We start from the raw sequence: 21,806 nt of genomic DNA on the forward strand, positions 1-21,806 counted from the left end.
CCTGCTAAATGGGAATGGGAATGCTTCCAAGCGAATGTTAGCTTCGGTAGGGAAAGATGGGAGAGGGTGCCAAGGAAAGGCGACGCCCGAGGAAAACCTAGCCAAGGACGGGGGTGAAAAGAAACCAGGTCGGGTATTCCAGATTGCCTTTTTCTCCTTAGTCTTTTTCTGCTCAAGGTAATAGCTGTTTCCTCTGTAAAGGAGATGTAGGTGGTCCCACACTGTGTGGAGGAGGGGGCGATCTCAGGCTCTTCGTGTTCCCCAGATACCTCCGTTTTCCCGTTTGAGCTCTAAGGCTCACCTGGGCCTGAGAAACGTGAGTGTGATTCAGGTGTTAACTTCCTTAAACAGTAAAATATATTTTCTCCTAGAAAGATTGGGCTTTTGGAACTGATTTGGATCCTTGAGATTTTTTCCATTTAACATACTACTCACTTAAAATTCCAGAATTTTTTTTAAAACGACTTTTCATTTAAAGTTTGAATTCATCTCGGAAGTTCTTTTCTTTAGCTTTAGATGCTGGTTGAAAATAGGGTGTGAAGTGTTTTGAGGAAAAGGGAAGGAGGGTCTTGTTAGGGCTAAATTTTTGTTTGCATTCTCTAGTTATAAAAGTTTTGATCATTCTGTTTTAAATAAAATTGGAATCCCTTAGGGCCCCTAAAGTCAAGAGTTTTAGATCAAGATTTCTGTTTTTTTTTTTTTTTAATCTCTAAAATGTTCATGGGGGCTGTTCTTCAACTTAGTTTTGCAAATATTTTTCTTTTAAAAAAATTTTTCTTCAAGTGTATCTAAACGTGTTCTGATAAAGTATGAATTCACATCCCAGAGCAGGCCCTTAGCAATATGTATGATGTACAAATTAACCCATATTACTAATAATGAATAAAACAGAGCTATATTCTAATTGCATCTCTGTCAATGAATCCTGTACCCCACTGCATATCAAAGTTAACTTTTTCCTGGTATAACGGAAATCTTCATAGGGACAGAAGATGATTACAAAAAAATTTAATTCCACCAAGCACACAACAAGTAACTGTGAATCAAACCCAGTTCAGAGGTATCTTTGGATACTGAAAGCACCTTGAAAAATAGAGGGGTTGAAAATTTTTCCTTTCTTAAGAAACATTAAGTTTCTAAAATGTAGCTTTATTTATGACTTGAAAATCTGATCTAGAATGGCTTCTTATTGTTGTCTGATATTCTTTGGTTTCACTAGCTCTAAATAGTGTTGATTTAAGAAAATAGAAAAACAGAATTTAAGTGTCAAAGTAGCAGAATTCTCTATCACCTAATCACCCCCGAAGCGTAAGCTTATTAAACCCTATTTAAAGGACTTTATTTTGAACAGAAAATTAGGCCAGTGAAATTGTTTCTTATTCACAAGAAATATGGATGTATGCATATTGTGATATTACATGTGACATTACCATAGCATTGCATATATGATGGGTATATATAAAAATATATAAGCCATGGATATCCATGAATGTTACAGTGGATTGTTACAGTGTGTGTGTGAAGTAAAGGTGGAGACAAGGCTTCTCCTTCTGTTCAGGTCTTCCTAAATATATCTCTCCTTAAATTAGCAAGTAAATTAAGGAATGAAGACAGGCCAAATTGTCCTTAGACTGTATGTGTTCCTTTGTCACACATGCCCTGCCTCTGGGCTCACTTTGGTGTGTGTGTGTGTGTGTGTGTGTTTGTGTGTGTGTGTGTGTACTTCCTTTCCTGCTTGTTGAGAAGCAAGAGGAAGGAAGGGATGCCAGGATGGGATTATTGATCAGAAAGGGCATGTAAAATGAGATGGAAATATTTGAAATCCTGCTACATGGTTATCTGGGGTGGGGTACTTGTGTGTGGTAGCAGGCAGGCTACTGGCATAAATCACTTGGGGAGAGGGGAGAGGCTCCCATCTCCTGGAGTGGCCTCCCTTTCAGCTTTGCTGATACCCGCAGGGGCTCAATGACGTTTGGTTTCAGGGAATAGAGCTCCAAGGACACCTGTGTGCATCTGGTTGGAGAGAGGGGTGTGTGTGTGTGTGTGTGTGTGTGTGTGTGTGTGTGTGTGTGTGTGTAGGAGGGAAGAGTAGGGACTTCATCAAAAATTCACTGGAAAAAAATGCTGGTCCTAAAATTCTGCCATATCATCAATTGGAGTCAGGCACCCAGGTCACTAACATGTCCAGGTTCACTCATAGACTGCGGAACGGTATTTCTTTCGATGGTACAATATGGCTTCTTTCGTGTCTTTGGTTCTTTATGGTGCTTCCTTAGAGTGGGGCGAGGCTCTAACCTCCCCCTCCTCTATTCTCCATCCCCGAAAACAAACCATTCTACCACTTGAACCATCTGCCGCAGGTGTAATGGATGGCAGGGGGCCGACCTAACCACACTTCAGTCTCTTCTAGGTCGTCACCGCTCTGCACCAAACAAATGAGTCCTGTTTCGCCACTAGGGTGCCGAGGTGGATGGTGGATGCCGGCCCCCGCCCCTGGCAGCGTTCAGCGCTTAGAAACCAGAGCCAGCTGACAACACACGAAACACACAGGCACAGCGAAAACGCCGAGCCACCGCGCGCTCCCTCCGCCCCCTCCCTCTGTTCTCTGCATCCGTAAAGGACGCGAACACAGCCTTTATACATTTTAAAGCCCCTGCGACTTCCTCTGAATTCTTGGTTACTTACGACGGCCTTTCCCACAGCACATAGCCCCTGGTGGGGTGTGTGTGTGTGCGCGCGCGCGCAAATGTGCGTGTGTATTTAAAACGCTTATTGGTAGGTCATCAGCAGCTGATCAGACATAGTAATCCAATAATCTTTTTGAATGCATACAATTTTTCTTTAAAGGTATTTTTTCTTTTTTTAAGAAAAAAGGAAATCTGTCGATTTCCTGTGCAAGTCTTGGGGTCCCAGTTTAGGTTCCAGGCAACCACAGAGCTGCGCAGCCTCCGCCTCGCCAAACTTTCCCTTTCCAGGTTTGAGCGAGGCGCAAATGTGCACTTCATGACTGAGCGGGGGCTGCTTTGCAAGCGGGTGTGGGAGAGAGGGGAGCCGTGGGGACGCTCAGATAGGGAGGGAAGTCGGGTAGCGGGAACACCCCCCCAACCTCCTCCCACATCCCCCGCCACCCTCACTTGGAGCCCTGGCCGGACGCACAGGGGGCCTCGGGGCAGGAGCCGGGAGTCCAGCCTTCCCGGGCGCACAGCACCCTTTTGACCCCGGCCCTCTGCTCGGATCCCTGCCCGCCGAATCTCACCCCGCTCGCCTGCTCGCCCCCACCCCCATTTGTATCCCCATTCGAGTAGCCCCAGGTCTCGGAGCCCATCTCCCGGGCCTGGGCGATGGGCGGAGGCTGGACCCCGCCAGGAATCGAACTCCGCCGTCCCCCGAGTACTCACCTCGAGTAAGGCCCTGGCAAATGGTGGCCCCGAAGCGTCAAGTTTCCTCTCCCAGCCGCTCTGCCAGATCCTCCTCCTGCCTGCTGCTCCTCTCCGAAAGCTCGCCTCTCCCTCTCTCCTCTCTCTCCTCTGTCACACGCAAGGATTACTTGTGACTTTTAGAGGCAAAAGCTTGCTTATTCAGAGAGGAGAGGGAGGGGAGAGGGAAGGGAGGCGGGAGGGAGGGGAGAGGGGGAGACTGAAGTCGAAGGGGGATGGATGGAGGAAGGAGAGGGGGTGGGGAATCGGAGGTAGTGAAGGCGTAGGTAGAGGGGGAGGAGGGAGGGGTCGGGTAGGGTGGAGTAACCGAAGATGGGCTGGGATGGGACGGCGAGGAATAAATTGCTCCCCACCCAGCTGCAGTGCGACGCCCCCAGCGTCCCGGGGGAGCCGGTACGTCAGATCGCGGCCGGCTTTAGGCGGGGCAGTACAAAAGCGCCGCGGGACCCCCTTCGCCGGCTTCCACCCCGCCCGAGCGAGCGCCGGAGGCCGCTCCACGCTCCAGAGGTCCTCCGCCCGGATCGGGGTGGCTGTCTAAGGGCTCCAACGCTCCACGCAACTCAGATTTCCTTCCTGGGTTCCTGGCCACCCTCGCCCGCGTCTCAGACCAGAACTAAAAGCCCTCGGAGCCCCCTGTGCGTCCTTAGCCTCCGGCGCCCACCTTAGCCAGAGCCCCTGGGCCGGGCGCGCTCACCCCGGCGGCTGCCACACCGCCCAGGCTCGCTCAGCTTCTGTCAGCCCCACGGCTCTGTTCACATTTGGGGTACCCCCTCAGCTAGTTATGAAGGAGGTGTGTGTGTGTGTGTGTGTGTGTGTGTGTATGTGTGTGTGTGTGTGCGCGCGCGCGCGCATGTGTGTGCGCAGCGCGCAAGCTCCAGGCTAGAAAGAAGGTGACATCCGGGCACGAAAAAGTAGCTTCGGTCTCCTGCAGCTCAGAGCCCGGCGACCTAGTCCGGGCACATCCAGTACTTGAGATGACAGACTGCGTCAAGGACCAAGGCAGGAGCTCACTGGATCATTTCAACTGAGTTTCTATACAACAAGGATTGTTTATAATCAGTACTATTAAATACGAAAATAGGTTTGAAAAAAAATAATAGCTGCAGAGAAAGAAGGGGGTCATTTTAGCAATGGTCAGGAACCAAGTGGTTGAAATGTTTTGTGATTTTGTTTTTTGTTTTTTGACAAGAGCATCCATGATTGATAAAGGTGGAAGCTTCAGATTGGTACAAAACCAGTTCATTACGTGACGGGATTAAAAAAATAGGAGCATGCTTTTCGACACAGACGACCCATTAGTTCTCTGTTAACTGCATTAAGCCAGCCCCATGGAACGATTACCCGGCCGCTTTCAATGTGCAAACATGGTATCGTTTGCAGAACTCTACACACACATACACACATACATATATACACATACATATATACACATTTATAAAGAGAAAAACTGAACATCAGCACCCTGAACTCATAAATACGTATATTTTCTCAAGCAACTATCCCTTAATATGGCAATTTTCCTCTGCATTTCCTTGCTGACCTGTAGATGCAACATTAGAGTTATAGAGTAGGCTACTCGGATCGACATAGTTCTGCTTACATTTATCGTGGAGAACACGTCATAAAATGCTAGAGGGGGAGGGGAAACCATGAGGGGCGTGGAGATGGCTTTTATTAACAATTATAGTCTCCCCTCGCTGTTTAATTTAAATAATAGCAATGATGTCACGGTAACCATCCTCCTTCTCCCACTCCAGCGAAACCACTGGACTGGTTTGGTGAACAATGCATTGTATATTTGGTTAGGGGATGATTATTGCTGAAGAGTTATATAGATTCATCCTGTGGCCTTTAAAAAAATTGCTGAACATTAACTTATTGGAACATTTGGCATGTTTTAGAGACCATTGACCTGCCACATCTTCTTCCAGAATAAGGGTTATAAAACGCTGTGCCCACCATAGTTGTACAGGAAAATAAAACAAACGAAGTTGTTCTTTAAAAATTGTTAGTTGTAGGCAAACAAAAATATTTCCCATCATCAAAACGAGCCGGTGTGCAGTCTGTTAAACAAGAAGCATATTTTACTAATCCGAAATGCAGTTTAAAAAATTCTTTGAGAGAGCGCCGATAGGAGGGGAAGTAGGTAAATGGAGCCTCGTTCCCAGTCTGCACCCGCGGGTCGCTGGCCAGGAGCGCGCACTCGGCGCACAACGGTATCTCGGCCTTTGCGCACCCGCGCAGTCTGGGGCTCGGTTTCCGAGAATGAGGGCAGTCTCCATGGACCAGCCACCCGTTTAAAAATGGGTGTTTGTATAAGGGCAACGGTCCAGGCTATAGTACAATGGCATGGTGGAGCTAGAACTCTTTATTATTATTAAACAATTGCTTGATAATTAAACTGCTCTACTTATTGAATACCATTTTGCCTCTTTCTCTGAAATTATTAGCCAGAGTTTGCTTCTAATGAGACCTCAAGATTGAGTTCTCTGGAAAAGGGGTTGGGCCTCTCGACAAGGTGTACAGCTTTGAGATGCAGAATAATTCATGTGAAAGAAAGTAATTGCTTGTCTAAGTAAAAGAGGAGAAAAGAAACTTAGGGTTTAAATAGGGTTTATCAGTTTGCAAAACCTTTTTCTATTTCAAACAGCGAACTTCATAAATTACACTCCTTTTCTTTCTCATCACGGACCACCTCAGAGATTTCCTCTTTCTAGCTAGTAAAATGTCCCTGAAGGTTTGAATTAGACACCCAGGAGCCCCAGCAATGTCTGGCCTGCCCCTTTTAAAGATTTGGGATCCTTTTTGAGGACTCAAGAAAAACCCCAAATCTGAAACTGGTTTGGTGATGAGGTGACTTCACTGAGTTTATCAGTCTTTTAAGCACCGCATGATTAGACAGGGAAGGTAACTTGAAAATGCAACCTGATTCTAGGCAAAATTATTTTGTCCTCTTGGCGTGAGGACATAGTTTTATCTCCAAGTTCCGCCCAGAAGCAGACGGCTGCATGTCAGGGCTGGTCCCTACCCAGATCACGACAGGATCTTCAGCTGGCAGATGAGATCCAGCAAATGGGATTCATGAAGAAACTCTTGTGCATTAAAAAGGGGGGTAGGGTGGGGGTGCTTCTTCCTGATTCTTTTTGCTGAGAGCTCCTGTGATAAAAATCAATGGCTTTCACAGCATCAAGGAAAGCAAGAATTCGCTACTAAATAGTTTTGAACATGATGTATCTAATGGGGCTAGTTTAAACTCTGTTTTTTTAAAATCCCCCTACAGGTTTTACTCTTCTCTCTGCTTATCTTTTACAAAGATTATCTAAAATCTCATTTATAGATAATCATTGCTGGGGTTGTGCTCCAATTTAAAACACAGAGACACAGGGGCACTTTGGGGGTCATGTAAATATCAGAGTCAAGGGGCTGTCCGGTATACCTGGCAGCTTTAGCTAATAAATAGGAGCTACTCCAGAGAAAGACATGTTTTCATTTCTGTAGTTGCAACTCAAGTCGTTATGAATGTGAGTTTCTGGCTGAACTCAACAGCCCAGAATTAAAGAATTGGGATACATGCCCAAATCTCCTGTAGATAACCACTCGGACACCCAGCCTCTGGCCACTGTCTTCACAGTTACTGTCATAATTTTCCAAGACTTTGCTTTTAACCTTCATATCACCAGGGCTTCCCTGGTGGCTCAGATAGGAAAAGAATATGCCTGCAATGCAAGAGACCCAGGTTTGATCCTGAGTCAGGAAGATCTCCTGGATAAGGGAGTGGCTACTCACTCCAATACCCTTGCCTGGAGAATTCCATGGAAGGAGAAGCCTGGCAGCCTGGCTACAGTCTATGGGGTTGCAAAGGGTCAGACACGACTGAGACACACACACACACTACCTTTAATGATATGGATTAGTCCTGTCGGGACTAAATGCACTGATGCAAATTGAGCCTTAGAGTTGGTCACTTCAACAATCATCCAAAATTAAGCCCAGTCCCACAATTGAGCATTTGGCTCCTTATGTCTCAAACCCTTCCTTAGGTCTCTGAGGGTTCAAAACAGCCCTTAGCAGCGAATTCCATGAAGGCAACTGTTTGGTATCCATAAGTAAACTAAGAGTTGGGGAGGGAGCCCAAATTTACCATCCGTAAATTTTCTTTCATTTCTGTCTAATAAAATGGAGGCTGACTGTATTAAATTCCCTCCACAGCTTACCAAAATTGATAATATGTTTGTTTGTTTTTTTAAGTCTGAGAAAGCATCCCATGGTCTTGCATCTTAGGAAGGGTCACCAACTGGCTCTTTTCGGATGACTTTTAGAGACCTGTGCCCGAAGTCGATCTCAGGCAAAGCTACTCAGATGAAGGCGGAGCTCCGTGTCGCCTGCGAAGGTATTTTACCTAGACTCTTCTGCTTTTTCCATCCTAATGCACACTCAGCCACGCTCGTAGGAGGATTGGCAGGCTAATAAAAGTGAATAGTTTGGGGGTAGAACCCCACAGTTTCTCCCAGAGGGACTTCGGCCGGAGAGATAGCGGGAGCAACCAGCCCATGCGCCTGGACTACAGGCCCCCCCCCGAGGCTGCGGCGGGCGATGTCAGGTGAGCGGCTGGGGAAGGGGGTGCTGGAGGCTCGCCCCAGCACCCCCTCCACCCCGGCCTGCCCCGGGCCCCTCTCCCGCAGCGCCTGGACCCGGAAGGCCATTCCTTTCGGTCTTTTCCTGCAAAAAACACCTGCTGCCGCGGATCAAGGACACCTGATACCAGATGTAAACAGAGAAAGGGAAAAGAGAAAACCCCACCCTTGTTAATTGCGTTCGTTTGGAATCCCGGCTGCCCGATCCATTACAGAACGCCAGCTCAGCGGGACACCTGTGCGGATGCTGGCGCTGGACCCGGTACCGGCGGCGGCTCGGGCCTGGAACGTGGGCTCTGCCGCGCCCGGACAGGAGGCCAAGGGGAAAAGGAACGAATTTCGGGCTGGAGGGGCGGCGCCTTGGTCTGGGGGATAGGTGGGGGCTGGATACTGGAAGGGATGCTCCGAGGCTGGCTCCCCAGTACATCCCGGACGCCGGTGGGAGGGGGGAATCAAAGCTGCGGTTTTGAGGATCCAGTGTCCTCTGGGCACATCCTACGCTCCAGGCTGGGGTGGGCTCCCTGGGGCGCCTCCTCTGGCCTCATTAGAGGCGAGCTACTCACCTGCCGCGGGCCCTCACTGGCCGCCCGCAACCCCCTCCTGGGTACTATTGTTGCCCATCTTGGGGGTCTTCACAGCAGGGCCTGAAAGGATGCACTTTTCCCTTAAGGCGGACAGGGGTTTCATTAATCGGCCATCCTTAAATCAACCCTAGAGAAACCCTATCCCGCAATGAGGATGCGTCAGGTATCTGTCTACAAATGAGCGGTTTGGGCTAACGGTGGTTCAAGCATTGAATCCTGCTCTCCCAGAGACTGGCATGTCCAGATCTTTGGGGTCTGCACCAATGCCTCCATGAGAAAAGATCAGTAACCAAACTGCTTGGATATTCACAGTCCTCCTCCTCAAACCTGCTGCTTCCCGGCTAAGGCGAAAGACCACGGACCGTGAAAACTCCTCCGTCAGAACCCGTGTTAATGTTTCCGAGAGTTTTCTACAAAAGAATTACAAGCTCCCCTGGTGAACCTTCCACCCGCCAGGACACCGTGTCAAAGGAATTTGCGTGGCGGTTGACATATATCAAGAACTTGGACAGTACTATTGGAATAAATCCAGGCTTTCTTTCACGCAGTTCTTAGGGATTTAGTTGAGGCTCTGGAGACGTGACTCAGTCTCCCCAGCCCATAGTAAAAAAAAAAAATGCTTTGGGGGCTTTGGTTGGGTTGGGGGGGGGGAAGCTAGACCCCAAGCTCCGTGTGGGTCTTTTTTGAACAAAAAAACAAAAACAAAACCACGCTCACTCAGCAAGAAGTAGGGACTTTCCCTGGACGTCGGCCGGCTCCCCCTTCCTCTCGGGTTAAAATCACCAAGATCGATTTCCCTGGGTCTTTCTCAACGCCCCCCGCCGCCATCCCCACTCCCCAGACAGATTCACTAGGCGTGAGAAACGTCGACGTTTCTGTTTCTTTTCTCTAACAATTTACAAGTCATCTGGACATTTGTGGGGGTACTCTACACCCTAAAAAAAATACTCCTTTACATTCGTGTGCACCTGAGACGGTGTAGACCTGGGCCCCTCTCCCGGGTGGTTGCCGAGTAGGAGAAACCCGCCCGGAGGCTCTGCGTGCTGGAGGCGCCAGAAGGCGCGCGGCCCAGCCTCCAAAAGCTGGCGCGCAGAGCCGGCCCCGCCGGACCTGCGCTCGCGGAGAACGTTATCCTCACAGCAAATTAGCAAAGCCCCACCGAACAAAAGTTAAAGCGTGACGGCACTATACCTTGGCCCGGGTTACTCAGGCGCCTGTCTCCCATTTTGGACATGCTGGAAGTGTTGGGTTTAGGGAGGTTTGCTTGGGCTGGGTTTGGATTGCCTATATAAGCCCTGCCGGAGTACTGTACGGAGGAACGCGCCTTGATGGACTCGGGTGTTAATTAACGCGCGGCTAATTTGAGCTCCAGGAGCAGGAGGCGGCGGGCCGCGCGCGAGCCGCGAGGGGCCAGTGACCTCTAGTGGACACGGCGGGATATGCAGCTCGGGCGAGTCCGCTTGAGGGGCTGGGTGGCAGAGAAAACTTCTGCCCGCGCGGATGCCCGGTCCCTCCTCGGAACCCAGAGACGAGGAGGGACATTAGTCCCCAAATTAAGGGAGAAAAGGCCCTCCGCTAGGGATGTCGAGAGAGCGAGGGCCTTAGCTCTTCTGATGTATCTGAAATCGAAACCCAATGCGGTTTAAGACGCGCGCGCGCGCGCGCGCACACACACACACCCACACACAAACAGACACACACACACAGATTTATTTGCCATCCTTTTCGGCGGGGGAGGGAGAGCCTACAGAAGGGGTTTGAGAAATGGGCTTCAAGAACTTTGGTTCCTGAACCTAGAGGAAAGCAAGGGTTTCAAAGCTTCGGGGGTCTTCAGCCAGGCAGGGAAAGGAGTCTAATGTGCTTCTGTAAACAAAGTTCATCAGTCCTCCTATGACCTATTCCTGCGTTTAAGAATAAAAATAAAGAAGACGCTTAGTTGTCTCAACAAGAGGAAAGCAAAAGAACAAATGATGTGTTGAACAGCCCATATGCCTATGAGTTCACACCCTTCAGGCAAATAAGACACCACCACACACACACACAAAAACGAATAATAGTTAACACACCAGAGCCTTTTCACATAAGAAATATAAAGAAAAGGACCAGGGGGATAAAATGACCTTTTACCCTCCCACCTCCTTCATTTATTTTATCGGTCACTAAACTAATGCAGAAGTTGTTTTGGAAAAGATTGTCCGCGCACTGCGTGCGTCAAAAGCAAACCATAGGCCATAGTTATCAGACCCAATGTCCCTTTTTCTGAATAAGTAGAATTCTGCATTTTCTCTTTCCCCTTTCCGCGTACACTGCAGCAGAACAGAGAAGATGGAGAGGTCCCAAGAAAATAGGGAGCTCAGGGTCCGCCGTCCGGCTGTGGCTGAGTTCACCTCGCAGACCACGGTGCTGCCCTGGCCGGGTCCTGTCCTGAAGGCATTCAGGATATTTTTAGTCTCTCCCCCACCACCCTCCGCCCCGACACCTCTCCCAGAAGCACTGTTCCCCCAAGGGCCGAAGCCAGAATTGCGAGCTGCTCGGAACAGGGACGTGGAGATGACCCCCTCCCGCCCGGGTAGCCTCTGGCAATTCTCAGGGTCCTCCCTCCCTCTGTGCCAGGATTTTCATCGGGTACCCCAGTCTGTCCTTAAGGACTGGGAGGCGGAGATGGGACACCCAAGGCATTGCCTCTTCCCAAACCCTGATCACAATCCCCTTGGGGCCGGTTTCACACCGCCCGGGATTACGCTCTGCGCCTGGAGCGCAGTGGTCCGGGGGCGCCCGCACCGAGCGCCGCGAGCGCGTCTGGGCCTCCCGTCCGGGGACAGCACTCCTGGGGAGGGACGGCGGGGCCAGAAGGACAGTCCCTCTTGGACTATGGGCGAAGGAAGAGCAGCACTGGGCGCTGGGCGGGTAGAGGAGGGTAGAATGATTTCTCGGAACTTTCCCCTACTCCCCTTTGCGCCTTCGGAAAGGTCCTGGAAGTAAGTCGCCGGGGTCCCGAGGCCGCGGGAAGAGTAAGGCCTCTCCCCGCACTGCTGGGGCCGGCTCTCCGAGGGGCCTCAGGCCACGGGGAGGGGGCGCGCTCAGCTCCTCCAGGGACGGGAGTCACCACCCACTCCTTTCTCGGCCAGAGATGTTGAGGGTCCCCCGTGAATTTGTCCCAATGAGTGGGACCGTCCAGAGTCGGATGTCAGACACCGGGTGTAGCAGTAGCTCCCTTCTGCGCAAGGCTGCCAAATCGCAGTGCTGGGGGATGCGGCGGGGGAGAGGTGCTGAGCCCCAAGAGGGGGAGAAATGCGTGGTGAAAGGGAACCCGTGAGGGCCGAAGATTTCAGTGCAGACCGAAGAGGAAGGCTCCGAGAACTGTTTAAGTGAAATAACAAGCATTTTAAGTCGCCAACATAAAACCTATCTTAAAACAAATATGCAGCAATAAAATAATAGAGTTTAATAGAGAAAAGCGAATTGTTGTAGTTTAAGAAATGATCTCTTTATTCAAGTAACCAGGAAACACAACCAGGCTCCAACCTTTAAACGCCCAGACGTGACCCTCACAGCAAAGGCGCTTCTGGCCGTGGGCGTTTGCCTCGACCTCCCCGCCACCTCGCTGCAGGAGTTCCCTGTAACTCCGGGGTAAGAAAAACCCAGCAGCTGGGGAATCAAAGAAGAATAAAAACTCGGAGCGCCCCAAGCACCGGCCGACTTGCGTTCCTGCCCCCAGGCGCTTAACCTCTGTGCCCCCCGGAAGCGGCGCGAGTCACTCTCAGCACCACGTGGGGCGCACGGAGCGGGCGCTGCTGCGGGCGGGTCGGGCGATCGCACACCTGAGGCCAAAGTTGGGGAGCTATGCCTACCTTTCCAAAACGGAGTCCAGCCCGACTTGGGCCCTCGTCAATTTGGGGACTTACCTTTGGCCGCGTAGCAGCCCTTTCGCCCCTGCCATTAGAAGCCAAGGGAGCGCTCTCCTCACCGTACCCAAGGGCGCCAGCTGCGCCCACCAGGCCCCTAGGGACCCCGCCTCAGGTCCCAGAATGCCACATTCACCTTTTTGGGGAGCGCTCACAGCAGCATTCCTCAGCCAACTTATAAGTGGGCGCGGATGAGAAATACCCTCACTCAGGCTTGTCTTGGAGAGGCCAAACAGCGAGCTTCGGGCGCTCGGCGTCGCCCTGACCCCTTCGCCCCCGGGGTAGGGGCGGCGGGGCTGATCTCCTGGATTGCAATATCCTAGCTGCTTGGTAACTGCTGTCAAAAGGGTCGCCCTCCTCTCAAAACGATTCCGGTGGTGGACCTTTCCCCGCCCTAAGATTTAGGAAAGAATGGACTTGGATCATCGGCCCCTAGAACAGCTGAGAACTTGGCCAGCGAGTGGCCACCAAGTCACTGCTGGTCCTCCCGGGGTCGCTGGTGGGGATGGAGGGGTTTCAACGCAGGACCACCCGCCCCTCCCCAGCAACCGCGCACCCTGCAGCCACCCGGCTGGGAATCCGAGCGACCCAACAGTTTCATGTAGCAAATTTTTAGGGGATGGGGGGCGGGTGCAAATCTGGAGTCTGGGATAAAGGTGGAGAGGGTGTCGCAGGCTCCGAGCATCCGAGGCCTGGCGAGCCCCGAGGCCAAGTAGCAGGTGGGCGCCCGGAACCGGGGCCCCGAGCCCATAGCCCCGCTGGCGCTCTGCTCTCGGATGGTGTTGGGAGCTTCTCCCGGAGCCCGGCTATGAACGCTTCTTTCTTGGCTAGAGTTCTAGATTTTACGTGTGGAGTTGTTAAAAAAAAAACAAAAAACCGTTTGGACTATTTAAGCTATTCTCTAGATCAAAAAGAATCCGAAAAGACTAGCGGTCTTTTTTTTTTTTTTTTTTTTTCTCCTCTGATCCGTTTCCTATTTTTCTTTCTCTGAAATTGCAAAATGTTAGCGTCTGGGTGGAGGGTAGGGACGAGGAAGGGATGGGAGACTGAGGTGTGGTACGCGAGGTTTGGAAGCGTCTTTTTCACTACCTGTTTCATCCTCAACGTCGACGACCACACGAATCTATTTTGCAGAGCCTCCGGCAGGTTGGGAAAATCTTGGGACTCAAACCTCAGAAACTTGAATCCAAGTTAGTTTCTTGGCCCTTTTGAATGAGGGAGGCTCCCGAGTGCCTGTCTGGAACCTGGGGCTGGGGGGATGGCACCTTCGGAAACTTCATGTACCCCTTTAACTCCCAACCGTGAGGCTGCCACCTCACTGACGCTCCAGCCTCGTCCTGTTTCGTTTCGTCTCCCCGCTCTGGTCAGCTCATCCCTGGTGTTGCTCCACTAGAGCCCCCGAGTGAAACTCCCGCAGTGCGGTTCAGAAACACTTCAGGATTGTCCGGGGAAGACCGAGCTTTGGAATGAGCCTCCAGGTCGACCTGATTCTGGAGCCTGGGTGGGGCGCTGGGGGACTCGGGGCTCTCCCGGGACAAGCACCTCTGTGTGCGGAGAAAGGCCGGTCGGGTCTCCAGAGAGGTTAGCGAGGCCCTGAAGAGCGCCTCTGGGAGCGGGGGCGAGAGATCGCTCCTCCTGGCCTCAGTTTCCCCGTCTGCTTTAGGTGAACTTTCAAGCTACTTACTCTTACAAAAGTGATTCCCTCCACCCCATATAGCTCCTGTCCCCTCGCTGCCCCACATCAAATCATGAATTTCTTTTTTCTTTTTTTAGGGTGAATTTAAAAGAACTACAAAACCATGCATGTCAGGATTTACCTGCCCTTACACTTCTGTTGATGGACTTTTTTTTCAACTTAATTTTCATTTCTGTGGATTAAAAAATATATATATATCTGGAAAGTATTTAGCTTCTGAGCTAAAATAGTTACCATTTATTTAATAATTGTAAAGCAATAAGAATTGAGCTAAATGCTTTAGCTATTTTACTCTCATGAAGTCTCACAACAACCATGTCAGATAGTTTTTTTCCCTTCTTCTCTCTTCCTCCCTTCCTTCCGATTTGAAAATGGCAGTGCAGACACTGACTGACTTTCAAGAAGGTATAGGAGCTAGTGAGTGGCAGAGGTTGAGTTTGCACACGCGTACTAGACACCTGAGTGGAAGCTCTTAGCAGAGGTCAGCAGGGCTTTTAGATGAGGCCATATTCCTCCAGCGTTCTCCAGGACCCTCCAACTGGATGGCTCTTGGCACCCACAGAAGTAGAAGCTGTGGGTAGATCAGTGGAACCGACTTCCAGTGCAGAACGCTTGAAACAAGCTTGTGGTCCCACACCATTCAATGCTCTTCCCAGGGGCAGATTCAGATCCTGTGTGATGTTAATTCTGGGACTATCCCTTCTTAGTCAGTCCCGAAGACCTCTGCCAGGAGTGCAGATAAAACATTTTGCTACTCTCCCCGGTGGCTTATTTTTAAAATGTGAAGTTAGGATAGTGAAAGACATAATGAAATGACAAAAACAGGGAAATCAAGTACCAAAAATAAAGATTATAAAGGAGTAAGTCCCTCATAGTTTGTTGGTAATAATACCAACACAGACAGAACATTAAGGAATAGTTTAATGAAATGTCATGCTTTTTAAACATACTTCTTATTTTATGAGTTTTGATATGGAGACTCTCTGTATTCAATAATTTTTTAAAAATTTAGTGTATCTTTGTATTTTATGTATCTCATTTAAGACAAATGAGATAAAATTATATTCATCCTATATATCATGACATATGATAATAAGGTATATTTTAAAAATTTTAAATAAAGGTGTCAAAATATGCATGTAAAGCATTCCTCTGGGGAGATTACGTATTTATTTAAATAAAGTCACTTCTCACAATATATTTGGAATCTTTTCCTTCTCTTCCTTTTCTACTCCTCTCTTTCTCATGCTTCTTTTCTTCTCCTTATCCTTTTCCCCTTCCACTACCAATTATCATTTTGCATTTAGAATCTATTTCTGATACACAGAAAATAAGACTAATTTTTACTTCCAGTGGTATTTTTGAAAAAATATTAAAGAAATATCTCTTGATATTCCAATTTGAATACTATTTCTAACTGCTACAGATACTCAGAATGACATGTGCAAACTCAAAGAAAGTCTACAATGGCATCTATTTTTTAAGATGTTGCTTCACAAGTACAATAGACTTACTATTAGGTTAATGTTAAAATAGATGATACCATAATATTTAAAAAGCTAGAGTATAGTTGCTTTACAGTACTGTAGAGTGTATAGTTTCTGCTACAGCAAAGTGAATCAGCCGGATGTATCCATGCATCCCCTCTTTTTTGGATTTCCTTCCCAGTTAGATCACCACAGAGACTGAGACGAGTCCAATGTGCTCCATAGTCGGTTCTCACTAGTTACCTATTTTACATTTAGCAGTGTGTGTGTCAATCCCAACCCTCGATTTGTCCCACCCCACCTCCCGCTTTCCCCTTGGGGTCCATACATTTGTTCTCTACATCTATGTCTGTATTTCTGCTATGCAAATAAGATCACTTAGGCTTCCCTCGTAGCACAGATGGTAAAGAATCTGCCTGCAATGCGGGAGACTCGAGTTCGATCTTTGAGTCGGGAAGATCCCCTGGAAGAGGGCATGGCAACCCATTCCAGTATCCTTACCTGGAGAATCCTTATGGACACAGGAGCCTGGTGGGTTACAGTCCACCGGGTTGAAAAGAGTTGGACACGACTGAGTGACTAAGTGTAATATATACTACTTTACTAGATTCCACATATGGGTTAATATACAATATTTGTTTTTTTTCTTTCTGATTTCACCCTGTATGACCATTTCTACGTCCACTCATGTCTCTACAAATATCACAATTTCGTTCCTTCTTATGACACAGTCAGATTCCATTGTATATATGGACCACATCTTCTTTATCCATTCCTCTGTTGATGGTCATTTAGGTGCTTCCATGTCCTGGCTATTGTAAATAGTGCTGTGCAACTGCTCTTAAAATTAAGGAAATCACAAAGTCTTATAAAACACAATCAACAATGGACAGAATCACAATATACAGATAAGGACATTGTAATTTATCATAGCTCTAGGGGAAAAGATTCATTTGCTCTGTCATCTTACATATTCTGGGCTTCCCTGATAGCTCTGTTGGTAAAGAATCAGCCTGCAATGCAGGAGACCCCAGTTTGATTCCTAGATTGGGAAGATCCACTAGAAGGGATAGGCTACCCATTCCAGTATTCTTGGACTTCCCTTGTGGCTCAACTGGTAAAGAATCTGCCTGCAATGCGGGAGACTTGGATTTGATCCCTGGGTTGGGAAGATCTCCTGGAGAAGGGAACCCACTCCAGTATTCTAACATGGAGAATTCCATGGACTGTATAGTCCATGGGGTAGCAAAGAGTTGAACACGACTGAGTGATTTTTACTTTACTTCACTTACATACTCTATTGTAGCAAAGAAACATTTATCAGTTCAGTTCAGTTCAGTTCAGTCGCTCAGTCACGTCCGACTCTTTGCGACCCCATGAATCGCAGCACACCAGGCCTCCCTGTCCATCACCAACTCCTAGAGTTTACTCAAACTCACGCCCATCGAGTCAGTGACACCATCCAGCCATCTCATCCTCTGTCATCCCCTTCTCCTCCCGCCCTCAATCTTTCCCTGCATTAGGGTCTTTTCAAAAGAGTCAGCTCCTTCACATCAGGTGGCCAAAGTATTGGAGTTTCAGCTTCAACATCAGTCCTTCCAATGAGCACCCAGGACTGATCTCCTCTAGGATGGACTGGTTGGATCTCCTTGCAGTCCAACGGATGCTCAAGAGTCTTCTCCAACACCAAAGTTCAAAAGCATCCATTTTTCGGCACTCAGCTTTCTTCACAGTCCAACTCTCACAACCATACATGACCACTGGAAAAACAATAGCCTTGACCAGACAGACCTTTGTTGGCAAAGTAATGTCCCTGCTTTTTAATATGCTATCTAGGTTGGTCATAACTTTCCTTCCAAGGAGTAAGTGTCTTTTAATTTCATGGCTGCAGTCACCATACGCAGTGATTTTGGAGCCCCCCCAAATGAAGTCTGACACTGCTTCCACTGTTTCCCCATCTATTTCCCATGAGGTGATGGGACCAGATGCCATGTTCTTGCAAAAATACTTGAGAACTGCTATTTAGAATGGCTGAAATTTTGAGTGTAAAGAAAGTTTATCTTCATGTATTGAACTTTTCTTACTTTTCTTCTTCATTAGCCAAACTTAGTTTTCCTTTCTTCTAGTCTTTTAGGGCCCCACTCTTTGCCTTCCAAGACAACAATTAGATCATATGATAAAATGAATCCATGTTAACATGTTGATAATGATAAATGAGTTGATGCTCACATCCTAGGCCAAAGTCCCTTCAAGTTTCCCAGTTCAGAGTTCAATTCTAATCAGTGTACTTGGAAGGAATACTTTTGCTTTTGCCATCTAACTTGGAGTGATGGGTGCCCAGTTAAACCACATAGGCTCTCTTCCCTAAGGCTGGGCTGTCTTCATGCTTAAGCTCATCAGTATAATTACAGAGAAAGCCTACTAGAGAAAAAACTGGAACAGACATCTCTGGAACATAAGACTGTTGTACAAAAAAATGGCAAAGACAGGATTTGAATTTATTTCATTTGCAAGACCAGTTTCTATCTCTCAAGCATTAATTTTAAGAGAGTGTTCAATGATAATTTAAATTATTGGGCCTCTGTGAGAAAGAAGACTGCTCTCTCCTATGTTAACTCTACAGTCACCTTTCTGTCCGCCTTGCTCTTAGTCTTCACAATTCCCTAAGCTTGGAACACTTCCCTGAGAAATCAAGATGGCTAGATCATTCTTATTGATTCTCAGGAAGCATTCCCAAGTAGAACCTACCCTATCGGTCTTTCTCTGTCACATTCATATTTTTAAAAGAATCTATAACCTTCTGAAAGAGTGTTGTTTCTCTGTTTATTTGCATTTTTTCTTTGTCTACTTCCCTCGGCTAGACCATATACTATAAGAGGTCAGAAAATTTGCCTTTTTTACTCATCACATGACAGGTAACTCAGTAAATAGTGAATAAATTATTAAATAAGTTTTTCTGCGTTTTAAATATGTTTTTGGATGTCTCTATCATTGGCCATTCTTCACTATAATATCCACAAAAAATGGGTGTGTTGCTAGTTTGCTTTTCGAATAACACAACAAACTTCCTCACCAGAAACTAAGATGGTGTAAGGGGAGATGGAACCTGGTTTAGAAATTAATGCAGAGACATAGCTAGTTGGAAAGAATATTTGCTATATATGCCATGTCTCTAGAAGTCAATTTTGTGTTGCAAGTAGATTATACAAACTATCAAGAATATATTAACTGTCAGCTACTTGCATTCATTTATTCATAGCCAATACAGCAGCCATTCATAGAATGGCTATTCTAAGGTTGGTGCTACCCATCCAAAGACAGTTGACATGGTTCCTTCCCTGGCAGGTTAGCACAGTAACTTGATAGTCGCCATTCTTTAACTGCAGGGAAAATGAATTGCAGTGCCTCTAGTCCTTTTTCCACTCATTTTCAGTCCCCTCTTCTTTCAGTTCAGTTCAGTTCAGTTCAGTTGCTCAGTCATGTCCGACTCTTTGCGACCCCATGAATCGCAGCACACCAGGCCTCCCTGTCCATCACAAACTCCCGGAGTTTACTCAAACTCATGCCCATCAAGTCAGTGATGCTGTCCAGCCATCTCATCCTATGTTGTCCCCTTCTCCTCCTGCCCCCAATCCCTCCCAGCATCAGAGTCTTTTCCAATGAGTCAACTCTTCGCATGAGGTGGCCAAAGTATTGGAGTTTCAGCTTCAGCATCAGTCATTTCAATGAACACCCAGGACTGATCGCCTTTAGGATGGACTGGTTGGATCTCCTTGCAGTCCAAGGGACTCTCAAGAGTCTTCTCCAACACCACAGTTCAAAAACATCAACTTTTTGGCACTCAACTTTCTTCACATTCCAACTCTCACATCCATACATGACCATTGGAAAAACCATAGCCTTGACTATATGGTCCTTTGTTGGCAAAGTAATGTCTCTGCTTTTTAATATGCTATCTAGGTTGGTCATAGCTTTCCTTCCAAGGAGTAAGCATCTTTTAATTTAATGGCTGCAATCACCATTTGCAGTTATTTTGGAGCCCCCAAAAATAGAGTCTGACACTTAGACATTGTTTATATTGGACTCCCCTTGCCCTTCAGTCATTTATAGAAAAAGTATCTGATAAAGTTTCATACTGAAGTGTAGAAGATTTACATTGACTGTCTTCTAGGTATGTTTATACTGAATCCAATTAGAAAGTAAAAAAGCTGTCTAATTATGGACTTTTCAAACCATAAAGGAAAATGTAGTTATTTTTAAAGCCAATGTCCTTGAAATCACAGTGTGTAGGATATTGCTTACTCTGCTTGTTTGTAAACTTTGAGAACTTAACATTGAACAGCAAAAGGATTTTTTGCTGTAAGATCTAACAGGTAAGTCTTCATGAATGTTTTTAAAACCAAGTACTTTTCTGCAGTGCTTTCAGAAGACACTCTCAGCATGCTCCCTTCTTCTTCCCTTCATTTCCTCCTCCTCCTCCTCCTTTCTACCCTCTCTTCCTTTCATTCTCCACCATCCACTTCTCGATCCTCCTACTCCTTATCTATTTTCGTTCTTTCTTCTGGAAATACAGAAAATATTTAGAAAGTTGCTTCTCCTAAAACAAACAACCCCCACCACAAAATAGACAAATAAGCAAAGGGAAATGCTATTGAACTATTTCCACAAATTTCCATGCCAAAGATATATTACGGAGAATTAACAGCTGACTTTACTACATTGACTTGCAGTCAATCATTTAATTCGAAATGTCATATAAAAACCCTCCCTGAAGGACAATAAGAAGTGTGGAAACTATCACTCAAGTGTGTTTAAAATTGTAACTTTGAACCTTGTCTTGCTCCCTTCGGGCTGTTCTAACAAAATACCACAGACCGGGTGGCTTATAAACAACGGAAGCTTATTTCTCACTATTCTGAAGGCTGAAAAGTCCAAGATCAAGCAGATTTCAGCATCCAGGGAAGGCTCACTTCCTGGTTCATAGACTGTGGTCTTTTAAGCTCATCTCATTCATGAGAGTTCTGCCCTCGTGATCTAATTAGCTCCTGAAGGCATCTCCTCCAAAGGATTAGATTTCAACATATAAATTCCGGGTGGATACAAACAGTCTATAGCAGCCTGTTGCCCTGTCTTTAATAATAATAGCTCTTTAGCTCTTTCCCTTTGAGGGTGATATCATGACCCCTCTCTTTTGGGAAGATTGGTGATCGTCACTTCTCTGTTCCACTAATGCCTTTTTCAACCTTATAATAGTGTCTCTAACAGCTCTCCTGATGCATTTTATTTTTCAGAACATGAATTGTCAGAGAAGCAGAGTGAAACATCTTTTTGAGCACTGTGGTTAACATTCAGACATTTCTCCCCCTAGTTTGCCAACAGATTATATGCCTTCATAGGTGATCTTTCAAAGTCTCACATGTTATACACGCTACACCTTTTACATGTCTAGACATTTGGAGGTCATGAGCCACTTGTTCTATTCAGGCTTTGAACAAGACGAATAAACTGGGGTGGGAGGAGGGTTGGCGTGGGGAGAGAGCCATGTTCAGACCTCAGTCAGCAGTGGCATTGTGGAGGGATGGGCAATTCTGGGGATCAGTTCAGTTGCTGCCCTCTCTCCTTGGTCCCACTAGGAAACTAGTTAGTAACAACAGCAGTCTGTCCTAAGCCTAGGGACTTGAATTATTCATTAGTCAAGTGTAAATTATCATTTAGAGGCAGGTGACACACATGTTTTCTCGAACAATTATTATCACTAATCATCATTTTCCACAGTAATTTGTATGCTCTCATTATTAGCCCTTGATTTCTATGTAAATCCTTTTCATAAAACTGCCACAAGATGGAAGTTTTTTTTTTTTTTTTAATTGGCTCTCTTTACCTCTTGATATGTTTCTTGGCATTTTTGCACCCTCATCTGGCACTTGATGGTTGGGTTTTCAGATTAGGCTGACTGTTGACATGCCCAGATAAAACATTCTTTCATTGAGCATATTGCATTTGTAGGGGAAGCCACCTTCCTTCACCTTCTGCCATATTGTACCCACATTTTTTTTTACATCA

The 21,806-nt window shown here is 47.0% G+C and overlaps 1 protein-coding gene across 1 annotated transcript; it reads left to right on the forward strand.

Annotated features, from left to right (window-relative positions):
* The first annotated feature begins 7,632 nt into the window (after positions 1-7,632).
* LOC139034463 (uncharacterized) lies at positions 7,633-12,141 on the forward strand. Its single transcript, XM_070465789.1, has 2 exons — positions 7,633-8,037; positions 8,968-12,141. Exon 2 carries the CDS (start codon positions 10,981-10,983, stop codon positions 11,635-11,637), a length of 657 nt encoding a protein of 218 aa, XP_070321890.1. The 5' UTR covers positions 7,633-8,037; positions 8,968-10,980; the 3' UTR covers positions 11,638-12,141.
* The last annotated feature ends 9,665 nt before the right edge of the window (positions 12,142-21,806 follow it).

The sequence above is a fragment of the Odocoileus virginianus genome, chromosome 3 (assembly GCF_023699985.2).
Source record: "Odocoileus virginianus isolate 20LAN1187 ecotype Illinois chromosome 3, Ovbor_1.2, whole genome shotgun sequence".
NCBI lineage: Eukaryota > Metazoa > Chordata > Mammalia > Artiodactyla > Cervidae > Odocoileus > Odocoileus virginianus.